Below are 23018 nucleotides of genomic sequence, written 5' to 3' on the forward strand. Positions count from 1 at the left end.
AAACGTAGTCACAAATCTGCAAGTGAGAGAGGAGTAAAGTAATTGTAATCAGTGTTTCTCCCACTTGGAGGAAAAAACCCTACTCTTTTAAACTTCTGGCTTCCTTGGCCAATGTTTCTTACTGCCCCCCCCCTTACCTCTTCTCAGAGCATTAGTAATGCTCATAATATGCCTGTCCATTACATTGGCTAATGAGCACGCTGAAGTTTACATACAGCTTGAACAAATTAGTCATCTGCATTTGAATGCCTCCACTGATGATTGTACATCCATTATTGCTGGAGAGCATCTGCATAACTTTTAACATTGAAAAGAATTAGGCTTTACTTATCAAATTTAAGCATTCATCTGTGGCTTTTAAAAACTGCAAAAGTCAAGGTATATTAAAAACAAAACTGACCATGATAGAAGGCATCCATAATAAGCTTCTCAAAACTTTTTTTTTTTTTTTAAGATTTTATTTATTTATTTATTTGGTGGGGGGACAGAGGGAGAGTGAGACGCTGAGCAGGGAGCCTGGACATTGGGCTCCATCCCAGGACGCTGGATCATGACCTGGGCTGAAGGCAGACACTTAACCAACTAAGCCACCCAGGTGCCCCTCTCAAACCTTTATCTATATTTATTCTGACATTTATTCCTTTTTTAGGTAGGGGTAACATTGCCTTACATTTTATTTGAAACCTTCAAAAAGCAGACTAGAGTCTGAATGGGTCATTGTATTGTGTTACTGTTGAATACACTAAATTAGCACAGGTTATAGAGAAAGAATTAATGTGCAGATAATTAAGTATACTATAAAAAATCACACAGATGTCTTGGGAAAACACTAAGTTTCCTCAAACTGGGTGTTTTTTAAAACCATGTTGGAATGCTTCCCCCCTCCCTCCCTCCCTCCCTTCCTACCTTCCTTCCTTCCTTCAACAAGTGTGTATTGATTGGTTTCTAAGTGCTTATTAACTAGACTGTAAGCCTCAAGAGACCTGGTTTTTGTTGTCTGTATTCTTCCAGTGGTACACAATAGAAGCTTGAGTCATACTTTATTCACTGACTATTGAAAGAACTCAGGGCAACTTGCCAGATTCTGAATGTGCCCTGATGAATATGAGGGGCTCCTACCCACACAGAGCTTCCAGTCTAATAGAGAACTAGACTTAATGTTATCCCTGAAATGTGAACACTCTCTCAAGAAAACTGAACAGTTTTGTTAAATGAATAGATCTAGGAGGGTGATGTCATCAGCAGATCATGAAGTTAATATAGACAATAAATCCAAAACTTTAAATATCTTTTGTATTTTTTGTATATACATGTATGCATATACACATGAACACATAAAAACACTGCTGTTTCCCCCCCTCCCCAATTCTTAGCCAGGGTTTTGGGGAGGCTTCCAGCCATGGCTACAAAGCAAAGGGTGCTCTCTCCTTTGTCATCTGGCTACTCACCCATATCCTAACCAATAGCCTCCCAGCTTCCCAGGCTATTGTTTTTCAAAATGTCACATTATTATTATTATTATTAATATTATTATTATTATTATCCAATACTTCCGGTGCTTCTATTTGACATTCACAAAAATTTAAGTAAAAATGACCTTTTTAACATCAAAGATTAGGAAAATCAGTGACACAATGGATATGACTAATTTTTAACCTTACCAAAACCTGTTCTTTCAGCCTGACTAAAATTAGCGATTGATGGAGATAGGTTTAAACTGTCGATCTGTGAGAAGAACAAGTGCTGTGTCCCACAGGAATTTAATATACCATGGCAAAATAGAAAAGGCAGTTGAAGCCTACCGGAGTAAATTTCTGTATGTATATTTCAGCACACAAAAGCGTGCACGTCGTATTGTTACACAACAACACTGATGCCTCGAAGACTGGTTCTACCGAGTTTCGCTGTAGTAACAGTTGTTGAAGTAAGAGGCTCCCTCTGGTAGAAGAAGGAGTCTTACTAGGCATATCTAAACGGAGTGCTAAGTGAAATGTTCTTGCTATGTCCACTACTCTCTCTACCAAGAATTCAGGATAGTAAAGAAGTGCTTATTTTGCCCAAAACGTGACAGGAAGACTTCCCCACTTGGTAGGAAAAGCGCACTCTGTGAGGAAAGCAGTGCTGTTGGGCCAAGAGTTAAGACAGGCGTCACGAAGGAAAAACTTCGGACTGGGGCTGGGAAGTGGTGCTTCTGGACCTAGCGGAGGAGGCCAGCTGCAGATGCTCGGGTCCTCAGCCCCACGTCTTTCCTGCCTCCCCATTACGGCCACCATCAAGTGCCTTCAACGGCTGACGGGAGGTCCCCGGCAGGCACCCGCCCCCGGGGGCCGCCGGCCGCCTCCACAGATTGCCGACGTCCAGTTTAGTAACGGAGCCCGGGCGATCTCTGCCGCTCCCGCCCCGCTCCCGCCCGCGGGCGGCCAGGCTTCCCGCGAGGTGGCTGGGGAGCAGGGGGAAGCCGAGCCCGGCAGCCCGAGCGAGGAAGCTCTCGGGCGCAAGGCCTCGCTTTCGTGGCTTTGAAAACTTTCCAGCGCGCGTGCCACGGCGACGCGCAGCGGCTGGGCCGGAGCCCACGCGGCCCGCGCCTCCCGCGGGGAACTTTTCGGCGCTCGGCTGCCTTGTCACTCTCGCTTTCCGACGCGCCTCCCCCTGGGCTCGCGCTCCCCGGGCTCCCTCCCTCCCGGCGAGGACCTTCCCCGGCGCCCGCGGCTCCCGTCCCCGCCGCCGCCGCCGCCGCCGCCGCTCTGCGCTCGCCTTGCCCGGCCGCCCGGCCGCGAGCCCGCGCCACCACCGCCGCCACCGCCGCCACCGCCGCCCCGCGTCTTGCTTTTCAAAATGGCCCGGCCCCGTCCCGCGCCCTGAGAGCGGCGAGCGCGGCGCCGAGCCCCGGGCGGCCCCCGGAGCGGGGAGCGGGGGGCGGGGGAGGGGAGGAGGGGACCCGCCGCGAGGGGCTGGCTGCTAGCTTCGAGCCGACTTCTCGCCAATGGTCCAAAGCGACATGTCCAGGTCGCCTCCCACAGCGGCGGCGGCGGTGGCGCAGGAGATCCAGATGGAACTGCTGGAGAACGCGGCTCCCGCGGGGGCGCTCGGAGCGGCCGCACAGGTAGCGAGAGCGCCGCGCCTTCTCCTTTCTTTGTGAGCAGCCGGGGCGCCGACCTCCCGCTCTCCCGGCGCCTCCTCCGCTCGGATCCCTCGCCTTGCCGCTCCCCCCGGCCTGGGTCTCCTCTGCCACCTCCTCTCCCCTCGCCCTTTGCCACCCACTTCTCCTCTCCTGGCGCCGGGGACCCTGCCCTTTTTCGCCTGTCCGGGGCTCTTCTGGGGCTTCCATTTTTCTCTGCTTCCGAAAAGCAAGTGGGAAGGGGCGGGGGGAGACCTCCTGGTCTTCAGAGGCTGCCCCCGGGCTGCTCGGCCAGCCTTCCTCGCCCCTTCCCGGGAGACGCACATGGAGAGACATGAACCAGGCGAGTGGACTGGACCTGCTCAAGATCGTGAGTCCGGGTGGGCGGGAGGGGCTCGGCTCCCCGCGGCTCTGGCTCCGACGCCGACCCTTCCGGGCGAGCTCGGGGCAGGGGTGGGTTAGGGGGCGACGGGGGGGAGGGGTGGGCGGCGAGGGGGCGTGGGTGGGGGCCTGCGGCCCGGGTCTCCGCAGGCCCCCCTCCCCCTCCCCGCACCTGGGTAGCTCTGCCGCCTTGACAGCTCAGCTCCCCTCGTGCCACCGTTTGCCTGCACCCCTCCTCGTTTCTTTCTCCTAAGAGAGCGAGTTGGGGACGCGAAAGTTTTTATTTTTCCATTTCCCCTGAAATGTTAGCCATTCCGGGGAGCTTCAGGACCACCTTCCTCTCCGATGAGGAGTAGCGGTTTCTGGAAAAATTCCGGTTTGCTGCTCAGTTGTGAAATAGGAGATGTCAGTTGTAGGCGTTGGGCAATGATAAGGTGCTGGCTTTTACGTAAGGCTTTGGCAGGTACAGTTTGGATTACAGACACCTCCAGGTCTCAGCGGTAAGGAGTCTCTCAACTTTTATCCTAGCAGGCAAATGACTTCAGACTCCTAGCTGTGGGGCTGCTTGGGGAGCGCTGTGAAGAGGTTAGGGTTCTATTTCAAGCATCATTTTGGAGAAATATCTCTGCCTAGCGATATGGGCTTGTTGATTTCAAGCCTGCATTTGCTAGATTGTAAATGTGGTGGTGACATATTACTATATTTACACAAAACTTATAAATGTGTTATTTATATATTTTATATTTATATAGAGAGATCCATGTTAGAGTATTATTTCCTGTAGCAATGGGGGCAGGAGTAGGACACGCTAATAAAGGTTATAAATGTTTTGTTGCCGTTGTTGTTTTGATAGGGGATGGAAATTGACTGCTCCAGGTATTTTGATACTGTTAATAATGGTCGTTCCAGTGGCATAATCATGGAGCTTTAGTGAACTTTCTTTAACCACTGGGAAATAACCTTGCTAACTTAAAACACATAATTCACTTTGATTTGAGATGGAGGAAAAATGTAGAAACCAAGAAGTTGTGTAATCAGAAACCCATTTCTTTCATAGGGGTAGGACAGCTAGATTTTAGTCAACCTTGGGCTGTTCGGCTGCTGAACCAGAGGGGGGACATGTAACGAATCACCTACATTTCCATCTAGTTTCTGCCAGGGGACCTGAATTCTCACCAACACATGTCGCATTTGTTCTAGACTTGTGATTTTATCTAGACACTTAATCAGGTTAGATGAGAGTGAGAAACGTACTCCAAGAACTCTGTTATTCCAGGGTGAAGGTCTTGAATTTTGATAGAAGAAAGGACTCTTAGACCCTTTTTTCCTTTGATCTTCCTTCAGGGATTTTTAAAAAATTTTTTATTCTTATGATAAAAAGAGTTCCTGAATTCCTGGAGATCAAAGTTAAGGCTGACTGAAAGCATGACTGCATTTAGATAAGGAATACTAAATTCACTTAGTGATTTATGTCGTTATAAATATAAGTCAACAAGTATTTGTTGTCAACTGCAATGTGGAATAATCTGTAAGAACTTCACAGAAGAGGTGGCTTTTGAGAAGAGACTCAAAGGATGGATGAGATTTGACCAGAGATTGTTAGAGAGAGGTGGGAGCCATACAGGAAGTAAAGTCACAGAAGTTATAAATCTTATCACGTATTTCTCATGTGTAGCTTGAAGAGAGTACGGAAAGTTAGGGATCAGGCATAGTTAGATGTAAGACTGACAAGACAATTTGAGGCCACACCTTGGAGGTGTTGGAACCGGCAGTGTAAGGAATGATGGAGAACCATGGAAAGGGTTCAACCAAGGAGTTGCATAACAGCTCATTCAGAAGATTCACCTGGGAATGTTCTGGAAGGTATTTTAGAGTTTCAGGAGTCCAGAGGTGGAGCTGCCTGACGGGAAATTGGTCTAACAGTTTGGACAAGAGATAACAAAGCTTAAACTGAAGGGAGAGGAAAGATAATGGAGATGACAGGCCCATGCGTGGGACATTTCAAAGATTCAGTGTACAGGAATTGGCAAGTGAGTGGACACGAGAGACAGGAAAAGGGAAGGAAAGGCTATTATAAGCAGGTTAGAGGTATAAATATTCAACTGCATCCCCATCGATCTCCTTGCTTTCTCTACCTTCCACAAATGAAAGCAGTTTTCCTTGAATTGTGTTTATATCACCTCGATTATATGAGGGGAAACATTGCCATGTTTATTTTATATCTAATAAATCATGGCATCATAGGGCTGTGAGAGCTTGGCAAAGACTCTCTATTCCATCTCTCTGGGCGGGACAGGACAGCAGTAAAACCACCTGAAAAGGGGGGGGGCTGTCTCAGGAGCATCCCCCTTTTTCTGATACTGATACTTAAAAATGGAATTTTCACTTGCAAATGGTGTCTCTAAGCAATCTTTGGTTTTAAGAATCCTTTCTGTTTTAAAAACCTCTGGATTTTATTCCAAGTTTCGTTTGAACAAAGCAAAAGATGTAGATTCACAGACTGCCCAGTTTCCTTTTTTATGTTAATTAATCCTGCCTAGGGATGGGGCACCCTCCTACATTCCAACCCTTTCCCTCCAGCACATTATCATAAACAACATGAATATTATTTCTTATGGGAGAGGCGAGTTGGCAACCTAACTACATATTCTTGTAAGTTCTGATTTAAGCAGATTGCATCGCTTTGTAGGTGACCTGCTGAACAGCTTCAGCGCGAACTTGGACACAGTCTACCTACAAAGTCGGGGTGCTAATTTAGTATTCTCCCTCCAGAGCTCCACATCTGCGTTGTCCACTGCTCCTGCCACTGGCCACACGTAGCCTGAACTGAGATGTGCTGTACATATAAAATACACACCAGATTTCAGAGACTCGATATGAAATAAAGAATATACAACATCTCATTAATCATTCTTACATTGAAGACAGGTGGCCGTGATAACATTTTGGATATATTGGTTTCAGTAAAATATATCACTGCAATTAGTTTCACTTGTTGCTGCTTCCCTGTTTAGTATGGCTACTAGAAAATTTCGGTGACGTGTGGCTTGCATTATATTTCTGTTGGATAGCCGTGGTCTAAAATATGGCACTGGTAAATCTCTGGGGAGTGGGACTGACGGTGTACGGAGGCTGTGTGGATGGAAAGCAGGTGGGAGGGATTGAGAGTAGGATGGAGACACGGGAGGAGATGGACAAGAAACAAGACCAGTATCTCAGCACCATTAGGCCTCAAAGACATTGTAACCGGCACCTCTCGCCACACCTGAAAATGAACAGACAGTAACCAGAGGTCCTGTTTGTTTTGCTCCTAGCAACAGAACCCAGCTGGTTCCACCCCAGCTGAGTTTGCCAGATGCTTTTCAAGCCTGTTGTAGTAATACAGCCTAGTAATGGCAACATCCTGAATCGATGCAGCAAGGAGCTTTATCTAAAAAGAACAGCAACTGCTCTCCTGTGGCTCTTGAGCCATGTCAGTACGGTTTTCCAGAAACACTTGTAGGTCCGAGGTACAGCTCAGTCTTTTGCAGTCTCCCTACATAATGATCACGGGTCTTGTGTTTTATGTTTTGCTAGAACCTTCACTACTAACCCCATCGCTTTCCTCTTAAATGGTATTTTTGTTCTGGTGTTGCATGGGAGAAATTTTAAAACATGCCAATCAGAGTTTCCGAGTGTGTTTTAAAATGTGAAATGTAATATCTGATTGAGTGATGTGAGGTTCGGTTGGTCTTGTCGATTTTATGGCTCTTTTCTTTTTGTCTTTCCTTTAGTGGAAAGACTTAGTCTACCTGTTGCTGGATTTAATTCCATTGAATTATACAATTATGTAGCTTTGGTCCTTTCAAGAAAAGCTGAGCAAAATGTGTTAACCCCATAGGGGGTGGTCGCACTCTTTAATTTCACAGTGACAAGGAGTTAGAATTTGTTATGCCACCAACACAAGGAACTAAGTCTGTCTCGAAGTTCTTTCCAGGCCTGCCTGGAGGTAGCTTATGAAGAGGGCAAAGTTGGTCCGTGGACTTCTCCTGCCCTCCCTGCCCCTGGAATTTCCCACTAGACATTTTTCTGCTTCCTGGCCTTGTCCCTCCTTCCTTCTCTACTTCCAGACCCCCCAAAAGAGTTCTATTTACGCTGCCTCTTGATTCCCTTCTGCTTTTGTGTAAACTGATCCATATTGAACAGAACTTATGTCCTACCTCCCTTTCCCTAGGCAGGTAGTCTCAATCACTTCACTCCTTAAAGGATCTGACAACCCCATTCATACTGAGCTGTCAGTAAATGAGGAGATTTAATGTCTCATTTCTCTCTGGATCATTCTGGCTGCGAGTGTCCGCAATTCAAAGGGATAAATATCAATGAATGTTAATCGAGAGGGATGGAAACTAATTTCAGGTATCAGCGTTATGCTCATGGGGAGCAATTTGTAGGGAGGAGAACTGTTATCCTATCTCTCAACCACAGAAGCAGCATCATTCTTCAAGCTGTCCCCAGGGTCTGCCACGCCAACTTTGCATGCACAGCTGGGCTCAAATCTCCAGTTGACTGGCAACTTCTAAAATTAACTACTATTGTCCATTTCAACTATACAGAAATTAGATTTCAATTACCTGTGAAATATAAACATTTATGTGCTGATTTTAAAACTACAGCCCAGTTTCAAAAGTTATTTAGTATCAAGGAAGACATTCATTTACACGAAGCTGATATTTAACATCATGAGGAATGTCGGATATCATTTTAATAAGTCATTTATATATTTGTGGAAATTTCTTAGTTTTTTTTTCTAGTTTCTGAAATCTGACTTGGTTTGGTTGATGTTTTAGGAGAAGTGAAAGAATTTCGGTTTATGGTTTTCTTTTTCTCCTTTCTGCTATGGTGACGTACTTTGTTTTCATGAAGCTTCATATAACTAATAGGAAATGAGTAGAAATTAGTGGCTTTACAGACTGTGCTGTAAAAAGGACTTAGGGGTCTGCATGTGTCAGGGAGAGTGTGATGGGTTACACTTTGCACTCTGGCCAAACCCAAACTCCCTTTCTCCTCTGCCTTTTACTTCCTGAAATCTGGGTGACTCTGATTGTGAACTGTTTCATATATGGGGTGTTCATATATTTAGTGTTGCTAAAAAAAAAAAAAAAGTTAGAAAAACCATTGGTCCTAAAAGAGGCTGCATTTGAAGTAGCTCCTGAACTAAGAAAACTATACTTCTTTTCTAAACTGAGTCAAGTAAATATTTGAATAATTAATCTTTCCTGTCTTTTTCCATTTGGGGAAGATTTGGCTTTTACTCTTTCTTTCTTTAATTCCTGCAGATGAAACACTCTAGTCCTCGTTTTCAAGGATTTAAAGTAACTAAAGAATAAGTAATTCCAGCAAGATGGACTTAATTTTAAATATGCATTCGATCAAAGGAAACTTTGTTTTGTAATGGTAGTATAAATTTTCACTAACATTTTTTAAAGTACATTGAAATGGACTGTATTAGCTTTCCCAAAGATGCTTTAATTTTTTTCCCTTGATCTAGGATATTGTTATAAAAACATTAAAAATTAAAAAGGAGACTATGGAAGAGAAATGACTGCTGAAATTAGTAAGAGAACAGAACAGAAGTGTAATTAAGCATATCTATTTATTTTAGATTTAATAAATATACATAATTAATAAGGATTTGCTACACTATTAAGACATGAACAAGTTAATACTTTCAATAAAGCATTCTCCATAAATTTAAGTGATTAAAGGACAGTATAGATTTTTCAAAATTATCACCAATTTGCATGGAATTCAGCCATAGTTTTTTTTTTTTTTTTGCCTTTTGTTTGTTTGTTTGTTTAGTGTGCAAACTGTGCCTTAGTACAGTTGAAAACTCTGATAATCTAATATATATACTTAGGTATATGTTGTATAGGTAGCTAAGTGCACCCGAAGTAATGTTTATGAATAGTATTCCTAGGGGCCTGGAAAAATTAACATACATTTAAAATTAAACACTTTTTAAAATGTGTCTAATTTCTTGCAGAGAAGTGTCTCCTCCTCTAGGACTGAATGTCTTAAAAATTGTGTGGTTTTCACAGCGCCTGTTGTGCATTTGTGAGCAGCCACGAAAAAGCTTACACACCAAAGCAGCTGAATAATAAAACATATTTATCATGAAAAATCTGAAGCAAATGACAATGATAGAATTTCATATTCTCTTTCCACCCATTTCAAAATGGTACTAGAAAGACACATTATGATGGAGTAAGATTATATTTTGTCTTTGTTCTCAAAGATAATTTATGCTCCTCATGAAGAAAAATATATGTTTAAAAAAAAAGAAAAAAGAAAAACAGTGTGTTTAACATAGGTTTGCCCCTTCCTCCCCCCCCCCAAGAAACACATTAGGCCTTAAAAAAATGCTTTCAAAGGTAATAAGTCTTTTTCCGTGTGCAATAATATAAAAAATATTTTTAATTTTAAAAAACTTTTCATGCTTTATTTTCGTGTTCATAGGCTTTGGAAGACACTTCTGTCCAAACCTTTATATAATAATCGGAAAAGGAAGAACGCTCTTGAAAGAATGTTATTTTTCAACAGTTTACTGAATAATGTTTACATAAGTAAGAAGAATAAGCTGCTAAGTGAGGAGATCCTTGTATGATACACTGTGAAAACCCAGCCTAGGTTGTCTTTCCTTTTATGAAGTTGAGAGTTAATTAAATGCCATGGAAACACATTTGTATTGTATAAATCCGGTAGATACTTGAAAGAGAACAAACATGGTTAAGAAAAATTTTTGCTTTAAAATTATACCACCCTCTCACTGATTGCAAAGTCATCTAAGTTACTCATAACACAAATGTTTGTAATAGGTCTTAGTTTGCCTAAGTGCTACGTATACCATGGTTTGTAAGATATTTCTTTTTTTTTAATGAAAACCATCTGTGTATATCAAATATAACAAAGTAGTACTTTCAAAACCTGAACCCAGTGATTTAAAAAAAAGTAACTTTTGTAAATGCTGATAATCTTATGAAGTCTCTTTGAGCCTAAGCATTCTAACCATGTTACGTACTTCACCCCAACTTTACCCCACTCTTCCAATCTGTATGTGGATATTACTTTTTTAAAAATATTATTCTGAGCCCTTATCATATACCAGGTCTTATACTAAATGCTATAAATCTATTATTTCATTTCATTTAACCCTGTGAGGTAAGTAGCAATATCCCCATTTTAAGGATGAGAAGACTGGTGTTTGGAGCAGTTAAGACATTTGCTCACGGTCTGCTATGGCAGGATTCCAGCCTATGTGCATTAAACTGTAAAGCTCAGTTTTGAGCTATTTTTCAATTATATGTTAATGTTCAATATTTGCAACAACTTTACCTATGCCTAGAATTAAGCAGAGATTAATGCATAGTTTGCTCTTAGTGCTCCGAGTATAAACTGTGGATATAATAGAAAAAGCAAGTTCATTTGCATATGTTCATGCTTTGCTCAATCCTGTTATTGAAGCAAATGGTCTTACTTTTAACATCCCATTCTTAAATGCTTGTCCTTTTTTGTAATTATTGTTTTTTGTAATTATTGTTATTATTCTATAAAATTTATTTTTCTCAAATTCTCAGCAAAATCACTAAGTGGTTAAAAAGCCAGATTTTCGGGGCACCTGGGTGGCTCAGTCGTTAAGCCTTCAGCTCAGGTCATGATCCCAGGGTCCTGAGATCGAACCCCGCATCGGGCTCCCTGCTCCGCAAGAAGCCTGCTTCTCCCTCTCCCACTCCCCCTACTTGTGTTCCCTCTCTCGCTGTGTCTCTCTCTGCCAAATAAATAAATAAAATCTTTAAAAAAAAAACACCAGATTTTCATATCACATTCAAACATTGCAACAATGGGCCAGACATTTTTATGAGGCATTTTAATTTCATCCAATTCACTACCACTTACAGAGCTCTTTCACCACTTCTGAAAGCAGCGTCTAGATTCATAGGATTATGTGAGGAATTGGCACCATGTTTTCATTAGTGTTCCATGTAGACCTGTGTGTGTGTGCATATATATACATATACATGTATATATAAATATATATATTTCAAGGTAATCAGAATTCATATTATACAATGTTCTTCAGCTACCATATAGTTCTTACAAGTACCTATGGGATTACAAATTAAAACATGAAAAAAAGCAAAAATGGAGGCCCAGTGGCACTGGAAATAGCATTTCATGATCCACAGAACTGTTGCATTCATGCTGTCCAAGAGGCTTTGACACATTACCTTTTCTCCTACCTTACTGCTGTAGCTCTGTGCTCTCCTACCTCAAAATGCTTACTTTTAAATGTTAATCTTTGGTGGCTTTGCCTCTTGATGACCGATATGCTAACAGATAGCATAACTTGTTGTAATTCAAGAGTTATTAAATGCTTTGTCTAGAAACCTCTGCTCCCTATAAACTCACTGTTTTGAAATTAATATTGGTGATTCCAGCAACAATGATTTTCAAATGATGCCCACATGGTGGCAATTTATATTTTGTTTTGGTTTTTGACCTCTTTCTAGCAGTAGACCTAGATTTCTCATTTGTCTTTTTTTTTTTCTTTTTCTTTTTTGTAGTCTTATGGAAAAGGAGCTAGAAGGAAAAACAGATTTAAAGGATCTGATGGGAGCACTTCTTCTGACACTACCTCAAATAGTTTTGTTCGTCAGGTAAGAGAGCTTTTAAATTTCTGGTCTGGAGAAGTATAGTCAAATGAATTTAGTTTTTTTTTTTTTTTTAAGGTGATTTTATACCATTATTGCTAAAACTTATATGGTATTATTGTACTTTTAGTTGAAGTGAAAAGTGTGCAGTTTCACGTGATAATTAAAATACTTCAATTTTAAGTGAGACCGTGCAGTAATTACACCCTTTCTCGGCACGTTGGGATTGCCAGGAAAAAGGATTTCTTCATCACAGAATCAGTGAACGCCAGCAGCAATGATTACAGATTTGGGTTGGTTTTTTTTTTCAGCTGGGGACGAGGGGATCTCAGTGGGCATCCGTATTGCCAGCTATGACATTGAAATACTGGTGTTCCTCTAACTTGAGTTTTCTTCTTCCCTCTTGGGGTTTGGATGGTAAAAGAGGAAATCATGTTTGGTCTTGGAATGTTTGAGGCTACTAAGGTTAAATAAAGTGCGTGCTATCTTTGAGGAATAAGGTAAACTGCCTTTGGAGACAGAGCCTTTGTTCCAGGTAACATGCGGTGCATTCCTGTGCAACAGTTTGCAGCTGTCCCCCGAACAGCGTGAGCATCTTCAACATAGGAACATTCACACGTGCTAACAGAAAGGACTTGAGTTGCCAGAGCAAGGACACAGGCGGCCCGATCCCCGAGGACGATAGGTTATGCACTAGACTGAAGTCTCGTCAGGGTGTAGGTGTGTATCTTCACCTAACCCTTCCCAGTGGAGAAGGAATTGCGCAGGACAGTGCTAGACAGAACCTGATTCCGTGGCTGAAGGACCCCCGGTTTCTGGCTCTTGTGCTCAGAAGTAATTTGTCGGTGACCCCTCATCCCCCAAAACGATGGTGGTCCATTGGAAAAGCTGCTCCATTTCTTTTGCTTGCCACGCTCCCCGTTGCTTGTGGTGTCCCACTCACACACCTCTCGCCCCATAGTTAGTTAGCAGCAGTTGAGCCGAAATGGCTTTACCTGCTGCACCAGCGGGGATTCTGTTCTTGGCTGGTTGCCGCCTCCTCCTGTGGTCCTGACACAGACAAAGGATGATCCCTCCTAGGCCACCCGTTCCCGCCTTGCACCATCAAGTATGCCAAAGGTTCGCCTGAGTAACTGACACACAACTGGAAAATTCTTGGTTCTGGTCAATGCCAATTAAGAATTGTTTCAGTGACAGGAAGTTAGAAAAAGAGTTGGTTAAGAAAGAATGGAGCTATTTTGCTAAGAAACATTTAGAAAGAGAAAAGAAGATGGAGCCAAGCAAGGCCCAGCCCTGGAGCTATGTTTTAATGGTGTCAGAAGGAGCTGGGAAGGGTATAAGAGGAGCCAAAGGTGTGTGCGTTGGCCTGATGTCATCATGGGCAGAATGCAGGCATCATGGTCCTGAGAATGAATGAAGGGTCTTGAGAAATAGTTACTTAGGTTCGGTGAGTCAGTTAAAGGAAAGTTACCCAAGGCCTTTTCCATTTCAAGCATCCATATTTATTCTGCCTCTGGTACAAGGAGATTGAACCAGAGTAGTGAGAATCCACAACCGTGAGTCATCATCTCTGTGCCCAACACTCGAGGACCTGAAGCAGGAAAGAATAAGCTTCTTAGGACCCAGAGTAGTTGTGGCAAAAGCCACACAAAACGACAGGCAGCTTGTTGAGATTACATGGAAAGAAAAACTGATGTTTCAAGTGAGCAAGATATTGTGAACAGAAATTAATAGTACAGAGCCCATTATTGCTCATTGTAGCTCTGTAAAAATGTCATTTCAAGACAATCGCTGGACTTCATTTTTCCAGTTGTCTCTTTGGCTCTGAATTCCCCTTCCATGGTGTTTTGAGAACTTAATTCGTTAAGTTCATTCGTTAAGGAGTAATTGCCACACTGCATATAAGTTATCTGGAATTTGCTTTTTGTCATGATAACTTCCTTTTGACTTTGTGTTCTTGGTGATGTGTGTGAGATTCTGTGCTTGAAACACAATTATAAATAATAAAGAGAGGGGCGCCTGGGTGGCTCAGTTGGTTTAGCATCTGCCTTTGGCTCAGGCTCTGCTCAGGGGGGAGCCTACTTCTCCTTCTGCCCCTCACCCCTGCTTGTGCTGTCTCTCTTGGGCTCTCTCTCTCTCAAATGAGTACATTAAAAAAATCTTTAATAAAAAAATAACAAAGAGAGCTGTTAAACTATTTACTGTAAATTTAGTTATATATTGCCAAAACATACGTAAGCATTTAAGAAGACAAAAAAAAAAAAAATCTATCCTAAAGGTCCATCTCCTTGAAATAAAGCCCGTCTCCTTGAATCTCAGCAGAATAAGGTGCTCGCTATGGCATGGATTGGGGGTCATGATTACACAGGCGTCAAGAACCCTGAAGTGCTAGCTTCATTCTATCACAGAAGGAAAACCGGTGTCTCTGGCAAGAATGCTGTGTTAAAAACCAGTTTTCCTTTGATAATTTAATCTCTATTCTGTTTAAAGCAGCATTCATATTTTGCTGCTATTTGAAAATAAGCAAAAGCTACCTTGCCATGTATGTAATAGAAATGGTTTCATCATTCAGTCATTCATTCATTCATGGTGGATAGTAACAATAAGCATATGTTAGATTATTAAATAATCTGGAAGAACATCTTTTAAGTATTTTTTTTATCATAAGTAGACGTTTTGTTAAACAAGTGACTTGTGTCAGTGTATGTTACTTACTTGTCTGTGGCTGGGGCATATGTACAATTGATATTGGAAAAGTAGTCACTATGAGTGAGATCTATTTAAAAATGTCTTACAGTTAGATTATATTCCTGCCCTTGAATTAAAAATAATTTCCATATAACTTTGAAACCTTAGAATTATATTTTTACAAGTATATTATTTGTAAAGACTTTTAAAACTACTTGGGAACCACTAGGTACTTTAGAAAGCTTCGGAGGTTGAAAATGTGAAAATTTCATATAAAAATAATTAAGAATTTTAAAATAAGTAACAGAATATCATAGAGCTTGTTATGAATGGAGTTGTAGCTCCCCCAAATTCCTATGTTGATTGTATTTGGAAGGTCTATATGGAGGCAACGAGGTTAAATGAGCTCATAAGAGTGGGGCCATAATCTCTGTAGGACTGGTATCCTTATAAGAGAGAGATACAAACTGGTATCCTTATAAGAGAGAGATACAAAGAATATGCACACACAGTAAAATAGCCGTGTGAGGACATAGCGAGAAGAAAGCCATCTGCAAGCCAAGGAGAGAGGTCTCACCAGAAACCCACCCTGCTAGCACTATGATCATGAACTTCCAGCCTCCAGAGCTGTGAGAAAATAAATTTCTGTTGGGTAAACCACCCAATCTGTGCTGTTGTGATGGCAGCCGTAATAGACTAATACAGGTATATATATATTTGGCCTCTTTTTATTTATTTACTTTTTTACTTTTAAAGTAAACATTCTTACTGATATGTAACATATATGCCCTGAAATGCACAAATCATAAGTGTTCAGTCTGATGAGATTTCACAAAGTAAGCACCCACGAAACGACCACCCAGATCAAGAAATCCGTATCACCAGCACCCTAGACTCCCCCTTTTGATCCTTGTCAATCATTTTTCTTCTCATACCATAAGTTCATTTGGCCTGTTTTTGGAGTTTTATATAAATAGAATCATTTTGTGACTGAATTCTTTCACTCAGCCTTATGATTGTTACATTTATCTACATTGTATGTTGCAGTAATTGGCAAATCTCCTTTGCTGTACAGCATTCCATTATATGAATACACCACAATTGTTTATCTACCCTACTGTTCCTAGACATTGGGTTATTTCCAGTTGGGGTTATTGAGAGTAATGCTGCATGCATATTCTTGCATCTACCTTTGGTATGCATTTTTGGTATGGTTTTATGCATTTTTTGTTCTATGAATTGAGTGGAATGCTGGGTCTTATGTATGCATATGTTTAACTTAAGTAAACAATGCAGTCCAGTTTTTCAGAGTGATTGAACCAGGATGCATTCCCCCAAGCAGTGGGAACAGTCTCAACTGTTTTGTGTCTTTGCCAACCCTTGGTATTGTCAGTGTTTTTCATTTCAGTCATTCTTGTGACAGTGTAGTAATAGCTCATTGTGGCTATTAATATCCATTTCCCTCATAACTAAGTCACAATTTACCTGTGTTGCATTTTAGTCCTATGGCTCTTTGATGAAAATTATAACTATTTATTGGAATATGTTGAAACATACCGTAATATGTTAGAACACGAACATGAAGACTATGAAGTAAAAGGGTGAGAGGCATTTTTTCCAGTGGTTTTGATTTTCTCCAAACTTTTTGTTGTATATTTTTTAGCCATCATTTGTTTGTGGTGTTCTAACTAAAGTTATTTTATAAGAAGAATCATTAGTCTTAAGGAAACGTTGCTTATAGATATGTTTCTGCTTCAGGTCCTGAAGCAAGGTAACAGGTGTCATGACAGAATTCTTGTAGTCATAGATCAGGATTCTATTTTGTTAGTTGATCAGTTCACCCTAAGTTAACCAAGTGAACAGTCTTCTGGTCCTTCACATCATCAACCTATTTGATGTCATGATATTTCAAAGTGGGGTTTGGAGAGAAAGGATGAATACTTATCATTTACATCGATGTGGATGGAACAGGAGGGTATTATGCTGAGCGAAATAAGTCAATCAGAAAAAGATAATTATCCTATGGTTTCACTCATATATGGAATATAAGAAACAGTGCAGAGGATCATAGGGGAAGGGAGGGAAAACTGAATGGGAAGTCATCAGAGAGGGAGACAAACCACAGGAGACTCTTAACTATGGGAAACAAACTGAGGGTTGCTGGAGGGGAGGTGGGTGGGGGGACGGGGTAATTGGGTGATGGGCATTAAGGAGGGCACGTGATGTGACGAGCACTGGGTGTTATATGCAACTGATGAATTATTGAACTCTACATCTGAAACTAATGATGTTCTATATGTTGGCTACATGAGTTAAAAAAAAAAACACAAAGTGGGTGTTGGAGGATGACATCTCACCTAAGGGTAGTTAATTTCCCCCAGAACATCGGTTTTATGCTGGGGCTCAGGGGAGGGCCAGAGTCCTGATCCGTGCAGCAGTGTGGCCGCTGTCCACAGGGGTGGTTGGCTATGTGTGGCATATTATTGGTAGGGCTTTCCAGGGGCTCTGGGAAACGAGGTTGCTGTGGCTTCTACTTTCTATAAGCTTGTTGTCAAGTGATGGCCTAGCTCACCTTATATATCAAGCATTTCAAAGAAGAACTTGTCCCTCCTAAGGTTTCCTAAAACCATTAATTGGAGGGAAAGTTAATTGTGGTGTTTTTTTAAAGTCTTACTGCTTTATGTTGCAGTTGAACTGTTAACCTGTATGCAATATATGTTTTCAATATACTGAACTTAAAATTTCCATAGATCTCTTTTGTGTAAATTATGATGTTAGGAGACTTATTTAAAATGATTTCTTTTCAAGAAGGAGGTTAATGATTAGGGGTCGTGGTTAAGGGACTGGACTCTGAAGCCAGGCCGCTCAGTCTGAATTCCAGCTCTGACATTTACTAGTTAGCCTTTGGACAAGTAGATTAATCTTTCTATACCCCAGCGTTTTTCTCGGGGGAGTAGTGCCTACCTCCAAAGTTAGTTGAAAGGATAACATGAGTTCAAATTTGTAAATTGCTTAGAACTGTACCTGGTATCGAGGATATACTATTAAGGAGTTCATTATTATTGTTTATAAATATTATTTCCCATTGAGAACATTGGTTAAAACCTGAATAAGGGGCTCCTGGGTGGCTTAGTTGGTTAAGTGTCTGACTCTTGGTTTTGGCTCAGGTCATGATCTCTGGGTCCTGAGATGGAGCCCTGTGTCAGGCTTGGGCCTCAGCGGGGAGTCTGCTTGAGATTCTCTCTCTCCCTCTCTCTTTCACTCTCTCTCTCAAAAACAAAACAAAACAAAACCTGAATAAGAGGTAGACCATGGCAGAAGAAATAATAATAGTTAATTGTTATTTGAGTGTTTACTGTATATTCTATCTGCATCTCCATTTTACGGTTAAGAAAAATTGAGGCACAGAGAGGTCAAGTAACTTGTCCACAGTCATACTGCAAGTAAGGTTGGAGTCAGAATTTGAATCCAGGTGGCTGACCCGATTCTTGCTTTTATGGGGTATGCTACATCTCCTTGTAACAAAAGCTGTGAATACATAAAATCAACAAGTGTTTTATTCTTTCAGCTAAGGAAAACATGTAGAAAGATTTCTACCTGTGTTTTTAGGATGAACGCATACAAAGTTAGTCTTCTTTTAACTTCCTTCCCCATAAGAAGGGGAGGATGCCTTCAGCATTGTCAACATCCCCTGGGCATCATGATTTAAAAAACTAAAACAACAAACCAGTATTATCCCCTTATTGTTTCATCAGAAATTGCTCTGTGTCCCAGTTTGTACCACCATTCAGCCCACTCCATGTCCCGTATCAGTAATGACAAGTAGAGAAGTAGCTGTGGAAATGTCTGTTTTCCCCTTCCTCCCACAGAAGTCACAGAACACACACTTCTTAGAATCCTGAAATTCCTCTTTTTCTTTTTCTTCTTTTTAATGAACTTGGATGTGGACTCAAGTCCCTATCACCTGCAGCATCACGCTGGTCCATTCTGAGGTCTAGCTGAGGCTGACGCAGCCCATGAATCATCCTTATTGTGAATCTGGGTAACATTAGGTGCATATACAGCACTTGGTAAACAGTTGGCCCATTAGAAATGTTTTGTTAGTTCTTTAGGACTGTTGCTTCATAAACAGGCATTTTAGTTTTAATTTAGTAAGAGGCAGAAAGTGTTAAACATGACTTCTAGGCACCCTAATTAGAGTTAATGAAGATGAAGGTTCAAATTGTTTATGTACCAAATGGTATTTAATACATAAAGCTGTGGTTACCTTGGATTTATTAAGATACCGAGGTTGTCTTCGACTCAGGGAAAAACTCTTTGTACTCTGGCTCTGTGTTGTGAACAGATACGTTGATAAAAGAACTTCATTTATCATCGTAATAAGGCTGGAAAAGCTACCATTCTTAGAATTGTTTGCATGTAGTGCCTTGCATAAAGTTATAGCCTATTAAGATAATTAAGTTTTCAGATAATGTAGCTCTTCCCTCCAACTTCATCACAGAAAGAAAGAAAGAAAGAAAGAAAGATTGATCTCAGAAGTCTGTTGTCAAAGTAGGAGGAAAGGAGAAGAACTAGTAGTTTATTTTAGCACAAGAACCTAAGTGAGTAAATTAATTTACTGGAAGAAAAATAGATGGAGAGGAGTAAGAAGGCCTGCCTGGCATTGAAGGATAGAACATTTGTGCTGTTCTTTTCAAGAGATTGTGCAAGAACTGCTAACTGTATAAATTCCTTGATTCTGCCAAGGTCAGGGGAAACTATGTACATCTGCAAATGAGCTCTGGTCATCAAAGTTAAAGCAGCTCATGGGGGGTGGAGAGGGTAGTGTTAGTAACCGCTTCTCAGCCGACTCAGCTCTCTGCTGTTCTCTCTCTTTTTTCTTTTTATTTCTTTTTTTTTTTTTTCATTTCTTCATTTTCTTAAAGACATGTGTTCTCCCTGGCTACATTTATGTACCTGGCAGTATTCCTAAGATGAACACCAAATGCTAAGCGGATGCCTGCCAGGTTGCTTTACTTGGACGACTCCCCAGCATGGCAACTTTCATTCAGAGTACACCATCGTCTGAGCTCTGCTATATGCCCTGCCGTGGGTGGCCAGGACTCACAAACTGTTTCCACTGATAACTTTCACAGGTCACCTTGTGGTGCCAACTGGTGTCTTTTGCGCAGAGACTTCAGCCCTAGAAATCAACAACTCTTTTTGGAATTTTCAAGGGCCATGATTCTTTGGGGCTCATAGGGAGAATGCTGCAACTGATCTGGGATTGTGCTCGCCAACATATGTTGTGGTTGTAATGAAATAATCCTGTAACTTCTAAGAGCTTCCAGAATACAAATCAGGATGACAAAATGGAATGAACCAAATATTTAACAGAAGGTTGCATGACACTTTCAGAACATGGTATTCTAAACAAATTCCATCCTCTTCCAGTACCATGTTCTTGGTGCTGCTTTTTTGGACCTTTTATTAGTTCAGATTGGCTTTAAATACGAATGATTAATCACAGAGACACACAGTCTATTTTTTAGTTTTGTTTTGCAAAGACAGATTAAATTGTGATAATGATTACAGACTCCAGGCCTGCGTAGACTGATATGTTTAAGGTTGGATAAATCTTTCAGCCCTTAAATACTGGCTTGTTGCCTTGTTATGCTGTATTCATCACAAACACAGCTATAAATAATAATGTGGTAGATTTATTGCCACTGTGACTTCCTGTAAATGGCTTTCTATCTTATTAGGCATTCACCTAAGGTTTTGTGAATGGCAGAACCTGTTCTGAGACCTCTTAAGAACTCTTCTTAAATATATCAGTAGAAAAATATTGAACTTTTCAGTAAAGAATTCCCTTGTTCTTTCTGCAGTATAAATCTCCATACTGCCGTGAATGTTTTACTTTCTTCTTTTAGGAGACATACATATTTTAGAAAGTATTACAACAAAATTTAGATTTTTGTACTTCATATAATTAGCTTTAAAATGTCTTTTTTCACAGAGTTTTTGTGGGAGAACAAGGGCATGATTAGATATGAAATCTGCCTCATTCTCAGACTGTTCTTGTGTGTTTGGAATGCCTGCTCTATGAATGAGGTTCAATTAAGATCTCTCATTATTAAAATAATTTTGTGGATTGAGACATTTTTATCTTTGCATGTCTTTTTTCCCCCACTGATATAAATATGTAATTTGAAAACCCAGAATTATTTCTGCAGGTGTTTTTAGTTTCTTTGACTCTCAGATGTTTCAAATTACAATATGCTTTCCACTTATACCCCATTTTTGGCTATTATTGTTCATCTTCTGCTTGGCCCATCTATGCATTCTTAGAAGTCATAGACCAAAGTTGCCCCACGAGATTGAGAATTTGCAAGTGATCTGATATGGAGTAGCTGGTAATAACTAAGTAAATGGAGTTTCATTAAATACTGAATTTACAAAAAGTGTATGTTTCAGTTGACCCCTAAACTTTTAGAAGTACCACTGAAGATCACTTACTTAGCTTAAGGTTAATTATTCATGTGTCTTAGGTCTTCACGGGCATCATACCCAAGTTAGTAAATAGTCTAGTCCAACCAAGGAATTGTCTTTTATAGATGGAAATATTGTCAGCTTCTCTCCCTATTGATTTGTTTCTGGAAATCTTCATGTCTGATGATAATCAAATGCTAAGGAAGTCCTTTTTGAGATTTTGGCTTATGTCTCTAAAATACTTGCTACAGTTTAGTTCAACAAGCAAGTATTCCAATTCTATCTCATCATTATTTCACATTCGTGGCCAGGCGTGTGTGTTTATTATGAAGACCCGAGGTGGAGAAAAGTAACCCAGCCCCTGCCCCTTCCTCAGATCTTACCATGCTTCCTTTCAACATCTGCTTATTTTAGAGTTTGATCATAAGGGAGGGGGAAGAAAACAGGAAAATGGTCACAGCAGGAGGGGAGAAACTTTCCATGGATGCATAATTAGGAAAAAGTAGTTGAAGGGTGTCAGGAAGTCCCTGTCCCCTGCCACCATCTCACGTTCTGTGCCATCCCTCCAAAATTATCATCAGGTTTTAAAGAATTATCTTGGATCAGGGCCTTACATCTCCCTTCATGATTTCCTTATGTCTTTGAAGTCTGTAGAAAAGTTCCAGTACCCATTCCTTCTTCTACTTTATACCTGGTGACAAGTAGCCCAGGGGACTGCTTTTGACAAATTTTGGGCTTCTGACAAGACACTTTGCCTGAACTCTGCTTTCTCTTCTCCATCCTGTCTGAGAGTGATTGTTGTGACCTCCCCAGTTTTTCCTTCCTGGAAATAATATTTTCTTTCAGCACGGGTCTTCATTTTCACAGAGGTGGAACCTGGAGGGTTTACTCCCCTATAGAGGTCTCACTCCCATGGAAAGATGTGTGATTGATCAGGGTACTGTATCTGAAAGTTGGAAATGGCCAACCACCTTTTAAAAAAACCCCAACCGCCTCCCCCCAACCAAAACAAACAAGCTAACTGTTCATTTGAAAGAAAAGTAATGCAGATGTACTCCTTTGCTAGAGCTGTTGTAACAAAGTACCACAAACTGGGTGGCTTCAACAACAGAAGTTTATTGTCTCAGGGTCCTGGAGGTGAAGGTTATGAAATGGAGGTGTTGGAGGGGTTGCTTCCTTCAGAGGCTGTGAAGGAAGGGTCTGTTCTAGGCCCCTCTCCCTGACTTGTAGGTGACTCTCTTCATGTTCATGTGGTTGGTTTCTCCTTGTTGTGGGTCTGTCTCCACATTTCCCCTTTTTATAAGCACATCCATCATGTTGGATTAGGGTTCATCTTAATGACTTCATTTATCTTAATTACCTCTATAAAGACCCGATCTCCAAATAAAGTCACATCCTGAGCTACTGGGGGTTCAGACGTCAACATGGGGGGGGGTCACAATTTAATCCATAGTAGATGGTGACTCTGTTATAATTAGCTTCATATATAAATTTTTTGTTTTCTTACAGCTCAAGTGTTTAACATGAAGATAGATTTACACTAAAAAGCCAGCATAAATCAGAAAAACAGCTTTTGCTAGACTATTAAAGGAGTAAAAAGGTGCATTTCTCCCATATGTGTCAACGTGATACATATATGGTCCTGTGGATGAAGTAATACATGAAAATTTCAT

General features: G+C 41.0%; 1 protein-coding gene across 4 annotated transcripts in view; it reads left to right on the forward strand.

The window, feature by feature from the left end:
• The first annotated feature begins 2955 nt into the window (after positions 1-2955).
• CACNB2 (calcium voltage-gated channel auxiliary subunit beta 2) overlaps positions 2956-23018 on the forward strand; it is a 377418-nt gene continuing 357355 nt past the window's right edge. For 2 of the 4 annotated variants that reach the window (XM_078075192.1, XM_078075194.1), the window contains exons 1-2: positions 2956-3103; positions 12100-12192. In XM_078075192.1, coding sequence (XP_077931318.1) covers positions 2984-3103; positions 12100-12192 — 213 coding nt within the window. In that variant the 5' untranslated portion in view covers positions 2956-2983. Of the gene's footprint in view, positions 3104-3414; positions 3489-12099; positions 12193-23018 lie in introns of those variants that run through there. The other 2 variants (XM_078075197.1, XM_078075193.1) reach the window with 2 other exon arrangements.

This window comes from Halichoerus grypus, chromosome 6 (genome assembly GCF_964656455.1).
Source record: "Halichoerus grypus chromosome 6, mHalGry1.hap1.1, whole genome shotgun sequence".
Lineage (NCBI taxonomy): Eukaryota > Metazoa > Chordata > Mammalia > Carnivora > Phocidae > Halichoerus > Halichoerus grypus.